The 7,041-nt window shown below is 41.6% G+C and overlaps 1 protein-coding gene across 4 annotated transcripts; it reads left to right on the forward strand.

Moving 5' to 3' along the window:
* Nucleotides 1–236: 236 nt before the first annotated feature.
* Nucleotides 237–6,323, forward strand: cdc2 (Cell division control protein 2 homolog). Of its 4 annotated transcripts, none has more exons than XM_014154828.2 (8): nt 237–411; nt 884–950; nt 1,139–1,295; nt 3,121–3,244; nt 3,817–3,987; nt 4,991–5,154; nt 5,573–5,714; nt 5,961–6,323. In XM_014154828.2, exons 2-8 carry the CDS (start codon nt 914–916, stop codon nt 6,072–6,074), a joined length of 909 nt encoding a protein of 302 aa, XP_014010303.1. In that variant the 5' UTR covers nt 237–411; nt 884–913; the 3' UTR covers nt 6,075–6,323.
* The last annotated feature ends 718 nt before the right edge of the window (nt 6,324–7,041 follow it).

Raw genomic sequence — 7,041 nt, forward strand, 5'->3', positions numbered from 1 at the left:
CAAACGATTTGAAGTTGAACCAATATGGACTTTTACATTTTTTAATGTCTGACAAAATGCTTTTGAGTGAAAACTGTTTTTCTAACAAGTTCTTTCAATAATCAGGCAAATTAAGGTACATTCCCCTAAAACAAATCCTAATTATTTATTAATCCATAAACATTTCCCGACACCGCCGCGCTTTAAAACCATAAAATCCCGCTTCGAGCTGGCCTCCTCCCGATTGGTGCTTTTGAAAGACAGCGAGCGACGTGATTGCTTGGTTTTGAAAGACTGAAGCGCCGCGGCCAATTCGAAAAGAATGCACCCACTCAGTACTGTAACGTAGCTGACTGCAAGAGAGCCACCCGAACACGCATTCACCTAGCTAGTTAACTTAGCTACAGTCAAGTTACACAACGATATTGGAAGGTAGCTATATATGTATGTGTCACCTTTTTAGCTACATTTAGCTATAAGGTTTGTTTGGTCGATTGTATTGTAGCAGTTGTCATCATGGCATTTACAATTTAGCTAGTTAGCATTGAGGAAACATTTGCACAGCATGTAAAAACAAGGATATTTGAAATTATTACTAAAGGTGTCACATCACATGTCACAAAGTAATGCATGGTTTTACTGTTTAGCTTTTGCTATCGAATAATGATGCTAGCTAATGAAATGTCTAGCTAGTTACGGTAACGTTAGTTAAATTAGCCAGCTAACGCGTTAGCTAGATAGCTGTTCTTTTCACATTCGCTGACTGCATGCTTAATTTCCTATCACTTTTAAGATGGACAGTTAACACGTTTCATAACTAACGTTAGTGCTAACAAAAACAAACCCAGTTTGCTATTTTTTACTTGTCGTTCATTTGAAATGGCATAATTGGTTTGTTTTGTAGCAAACCTAGCCTGTTTTTTTCAAGGGAACAATGGAAGATTACGTGAAAATAGAGAAAATCGGAGAGGGTAAGTTGTGTGCTCAACTTTGGTTTGTTTTCCCCAAAACTCCTCGGAGTCAGCTCTAGCTAGACTTATGTGCATGTCATTTGATTGTCTTCCTTTTGTAATGACAACCTATTCACTATACCTTATTCATCACGTTAATTACTAGCTACACACCACGGTAAAGAATGAGTTGTGCCTGTGATTTCCAGGTACCTATGGGGTTGTGTACAAAGGCAGACACAAGTCGACAGGCCAGGTGGTGGCAATGAAGAAGATCCGTCTGGAGAGTGAGGAGGAGGGAGTGCCAAGCACGGCTGTTAGAGAGATCTCTCTTCTCAAAGAGCTAGCGCACCCTAATGTTGTACAGTATGTAACAATCTGTTTGTGTCTGTGGGGTTCTTAAAGTGTTTACAGTAGCCAGGCCGCAAGAGAAGTAAACATGTGGTTTGTCTTATCAGTTCAAAACTCAGACATCATTATGCCAAAAGGGCTGGGTCAAGTCTAGCATTTGTCATATCATATTTATCTGTCTAGTGTATACATACAGTTGAAGTCAGAAGTTTACATACTCCTTAGCCAAATACATTTAAACTCAGTTTTTCACAATTCCTGACATTTAATCCTAGTAACAATTTCCTGTCTTAGGTCAGTTAGGATCACCACTTTATTTTAAGAATGTGAAATGTCAGAATAATAGTAGAGATTTATTTCAGCTTTTATTTATTTCATCACATTCCCAGGGGTTCAGAGGTTTACATACACTCAATTAGTATTTGGTAGCATTGCCTTTAAATTGTTTAACTTGAGTCAAATGTTTCGGGTAGCCTTCCACAAGCTTCCCACAATAAGTTGGGTGTATTTTGGCCCATTCCTCCCGACAGAGCTGGTGTAACTGAGTCAGGTTTCTAGCCCTCCTTGCTCACACATTTTTTCAGTTTTGCCAACAAATTTTCGATAGGTGTGAGGTCAGGGCTTTGTGATGGCCACTCCAATACCTTGACTTTGTTGTCCTTAAGCCATTTTGCCACAACTTTGGAAGTATGCTTGGGGTCATTGTCTATTTGGAAGATCCATTTGCGACCAAGCTTTAACTTCCTGTCTGATGTCTTGAGATGTTGCTTCAATATATCCATGTACTTTTCCTGCCTCATGATGCCATCTATTTTGTGAAGTGCACCAGTCCTTCCTGCAGCAAAGCACCCCAACAACATGATGCTGCCACCCCCGTGCTTCACGATTGGGATGGTGTTCTTCAGCTTGCAAGCCTCCCCCTTTTTCCTCCAAACATAACGCTGGTCATTATGGCCAAACAGTTCTGTTGTTTCATCAGACCAGAGGACATTTCTCCAAAAAAATACGATCTTTGTCCCCGTGTGCGGTTGCAAACCCTGGTCTGGCTTTTTTATGGCGGTTTTTGAGCAGTGGCTTCTTTCTTTCTGAGGGGCCTCCGGTTATGTCGATATAGGACTCGTTTTACTGTGGATATAGATACTTTTGTACCTGTTTCCTCCAGCATCTTCACAAGGTCCTTTGCTGTTGTTCTGGGATTGATTTGCACATTTCGCACCAAAATACGTTCATCTCCAGGAGACAGAACGCGTCTCCTTCCTGAGCGGTATGACGGCTGCGTGGTCCCATGGTGTTTATACTTGCGTACTATTGTTTGTACAGATGAACGTGGTACCTTCAGGTGTTTGGAAATTGCTCTCAAGGATGAACCAAACTTATGGAGGTCTACAATTGTTTTTCTGAGGTCTTGGCTGATTTCTTTTGATTTTCCCATGATGTCAAGCCAAGAGGGCTTGAAGGTAGGCCTTGAAATACATCCACAGGTACACCTCCAATTGACTCAAATTATGTCAATTAGCCCATCAGAAGCTTCTAAATCATTTTCTGGAATTTTCCAAGCTGTTTAAAGGTACAGTCAACTTAGTGTATGTGAACTTCTGACCCACTGGAATTGTGATGGTGAAATAATCTCTCTGTAAACAATTGTTGGAAAAATTACTTGTCATGCGCAAGGTTGATGTCCTAACCAACTTGCCAAAACTATAGTTTGTTAACAAGAAATTTGTGGAGTGGTTGAAAACCGAGTTTTAATGACTCCAACCTAAGTGCATGTAGACTTCTGACTTCAACTGTAAATAAATAGCCTATGTTTATGTTTCCCATGTGTTTTGTTTCCAAACAGGCTTCTAGATGTGCTGATGCAGGAGTCCAGACTGTACCTCATCTTTGAGTTCCTGTCCATGGACCTGAAGAAATACCTAGACTCTATCCCCTCGGGCCAGTACATGGACCCCATGCTTGTGAAGGTATGGGCCCCACTGAGGGCATGACAGTCATGAGGCACACAACCTTGTTTTGATCTCTTTTTTTCACTATCTGTTCTTGATACTACTGAGCACTGTGAAACTTCAATTAAACGCTAAGTCTCAAATAGCCCCCTGACCCTTTTAATGGCCGGGTATCTGCACACATTCGGCAAATAAACACGGGGTCTAAATGAATTGTTTACGAGGTTACCATGGACACAGTTCTGATATTCCCACAAAATGATCAAGGTGAAAGCGAAGGAGATGTAACACCACTAAATGACCGTAGGGCCTCCGACTTTGCTTTTAGTACAGGCTGGCTTGACAAATTGGGCTTTCAGTCAGACTGCATGCTACTGTTGCAACTAGACACCTAGCTCAACTAGAAGACTGTCTTTTAATAGGTACCGGTTGTGCTCAGTGATTGAAGCAAACAAATGCCCCGGCTATTCATTGAAAGTTGTACGGTATACCAACTTAGTGTTTTAGTCCAAGTTGTATCAGACTTAACAAATTGTTTCTTGCCAGTAGGTTCATTTTTAACCCTCTGTTGCCATCTCCCGTCCATCCAGAGCTATCTGTACCAGATCTTGGAAGGCATCCTGTTCTGCCACTGTAGAAGGGTCCTCCACAGAGACCTGAAACCCCAGAACCTGCTGATTGACAACAAGGGAGTGATCAAGCTGGCAGACTTTGGGTTGGCCAGGGCTTTCGGGGTGCCAGTCCGGGTATATACCCACGAGGTAAGCCAGAACACCACATAGTTAATTTCCAAAGAGCATTAACAGTAGTGATGGGAAGTTGGGCTATTTTTACTGACTCTGATCTTTTCAACTCGTTCGGTCAAAATAACAAATCTTTTGACTCATTTCGTTCATCTGGGCTGTATCACATCTGCCTGTGATTGGGAGTCCCATAGGACAGCGCACAATTGGCCCAGCGTTGGCCGGGGTAGGCCGTCATTGTAAATAAGAATTTGTTAAATAAAAGGTTAAGTAGGTAAGTCAGTTAAATAAATACAATTTTGATTTAGTAATACCCAGAGCACGCAGAAGCCCCTACTGGCGAACGATGAACAAAAAACTAGATAGAATCATGATTCTACAAGCCTCTCGTTCACCATAGGTGGCTTGTTATTTGACCTGTCATTTGTGACAAACTTGTATATCTTTGCTTCAGACAATGTACATTTGTGATTGCTAGGCATACAAAAAATATTGTTTACTGATACCTTTTTAAATGAGGTCTAGTTGCGTCCGCAATCGGTATATATTTTAACCGAGTGTTGAACAAAGGCAGGCTGTGAATGTTTTGGTTCTACAAAGCTGTGTCCATCGAATTAACATTCAATAAGCAAATAATAGCATTCATTCTTGCGCCATGTTATCAGTTCTAAACGTGTTTTTCTCCTCTATGCTGCCTGCATCATGATCTATTTTCCCTGGTGTGCATGATGGACATTTGCTGGTCGGAGCATGTCTCCGGAGCCACTGAGGCGGAGGAGCACGTATTAATCCTGCTGTAGAATTCATTGCGGCCAGCAGGTCAAACGAAAAAACTGAAATGAACAAGATACTCTGAAAAATGAATCTGGACTCTCGAGTCAGTAAAAAGTTGTTCAAAAAGAATGAATCGTCCGCCAGCTGCACCTCACTAATTAGCAGATAGCATTGTAAAGTTAAGCTGTCATAAGGGGTGTGTATGCACACATGTTAATGGTGTCATTAACTATGTCTTTGTGTCCAGGTTGTGACACTGTGGTACAGGGCTCCTGAGGTGCTGCTGGGGGCCCCACGGTACTCCACCCCTGTGGATGTCTGGAGTATCGGGACCATCTTTGCAGAGTTGGCCACAAAGAAACCACTTTTCCACGGAGACTCAGAGATAGACCAGCTTTTCAGGATCTTCAGGTATATTTGCATACGAGTATGCACATCTGTAATATACCCAATCCTACTGAGGTCCCGTGTGGCTCAGTTGGTAGAGCATGGTGTTTGCAACGCCAGGGTTGTGGGTTCGATTCCCACGGGGAACCAGTACGGAAAAAATGTGTGACATGTATGCATTCACTACTGTAAGTCGCTCTGGATAAGAGCGTCTGCTAAATGACTAAAATGTAAATGTACTAGTAGCAACATCTAGGTTGGTTAATCAATAAGTTTGATTTTTAGATTAGAACATTTGATTGATCTGTCGTGAGCAACGAGCCATCCCAAATTATTGACACAGACAAGTTAGATAGTCAACACAGAGACAATTGCTCCATGATGGACATACCGCATTGGCTTGGGTGACGTATTTATCAAGCATGGTTGTCTCCTGTTTCAGGACCCTTGGTACTCCCAACAATGACATCTGGCCAGAGGTGGAGTCTCTGCCTGACTACAAGAACACGTTCCCCAAGTGGAAGTCTGGGAACCTGTCTTCCATGGTGAAGAACCTGGACAAGAACGGCATTGATCTGCTCGCTGTAAGATTTCACCATTCTCCTTGATTTTATTCAGATTGATTCATTATGAAATATTGTTGCTGTAGAAGCCCTGTGCTCACGTGTCTTTTTCAAGCGGCTGGTTGTTTTTTTGTTTTGGATAGCATTAGTGATATTGAAGTGACCTATTGTTCCGTCAGGCCAGCAGTAGCCTTTAGGATGCATATGACCATGTCCCACCTTCTGTAGAAGGTTATGAAGTGAAAAATAATTTTCCCTCTCTTAAAGAAAACGCTAATCTATGACCCACCCAAGAGGATCTCTGCCAGACAGGCTATGAGCCATCCATACTTTGACGACCTGGACAAAACCACTCTACCTGCCAGCACGGTCAAGATGTAAACGCCACACAGCTCGACTCAAAGGACCTGAAAAATAGTACAATTATGGAAGCATATTGATCGTCTGGTTTTGTTTGTATGTTTGTTTTTTCTTTGTTTGTCCTTTTTCTATCTACCGGTGATATTAATCATTATTCTGTAAATAGCGTTTAAAAAAAACGAAACCGGTTTGGATCTGAAGTGACATGTGCTAAAGGTTACATTCAAAAGTAGTATATTTTCAATAAAGTGTGCTTTTCTAGATCCGTTACTTTGAAGTTGTGTTGGGTTTTTTTTTTTATTGGGGAATATTAACTGTTAATCTGTCACTTTGTTGCAGGATTCCTGCATTGTTTGACGCTTTCAAAAGTATATTTTTTTGCCAGGCATACCATATCAGGGTTTAACATAGTTCTTCCTCTAGACTTGTTTAAAACCAGTACCAAACCATTTGTTTTAAGAGATGGAGTAAGAAAGTGTATTATACTGGGATAAACAAAACAAAAAACAGTTCCTCCAACACAGTATTTTGTCTGTCTGTTAGATTCCTTTTTAGAGCGAGTTTTAGTTGGCCAAACTATACTGCATTTGTTTTAAGGTTGTGTAATGCTTTTTTTTGACAGTTGCATATATTCCCAAACTGGAATTAAGTCTGTGTGCATCCTGCCTAGTTTTACTTGATGTCATACATGCTCCTCCATTGAGGCGGCATGTAGCCTAGCGGTTAAGAGTGTTGGGGCAGTGACCCAAAGGTTGCTGGTTCAAATCCCTGAGCCGACGTGGTGAAAAATCTCTGTGCCCTTAAGCGATGCACTTAACCCCAATTGCTCCTGTGAATCCCTCTGGATTAGAGCATCTGCTAAAGGACTAAAATGTAAATATGGTGGTCAGTTGTGGATGTCTTCCCTAGCAGGACGGGAGGTTCCATTCTGTTAAAAGGAAAAGGATGCGTTGGAGACTGATTAGTGTGATAAGTAGGAAATGACCGC

This window comes from Salmo salar, chromosome ssa18 (assembly GCF_905237065.1).
Source record: "Salmo salar chromosome ssa18, Ssal_v3.1, whole genome shotgun sequence".
NCBI classification, from domain to species: domain Eukaryota; kingdom Metazoa; phylum Chordata; class Actinopteri; order Salmoniformes; family Salmonidae; genus Salmo; species Salmo salar.

What these genes read in the sequence shown, in the direction of transcription:
- cdc2 (XM_014154828.2), top strand. Translation starts at nt 914, where the DNA reads ATGGAAGATTACGTGAAAATAGAGAAAATCGGAGAGG. An exon ending in TGGACCCCATGCTTGTGAAG is followed by an intron (nt 3,245 to 3,816) that starts GTATGGGCCCCA and finishes CCGTCCATCCAG; the next exon opens with AGCTATCTGTACCAGATCTT. An exon ending in CAGCTTTTCAGGATCTTCAG is followed by an intron (nt 5,155 to 5,572) that starts GTATATTTGCAT and finishes CTCCTGTTTCAG; the next exon opens with GACCCTTGGTACTCCCAACA.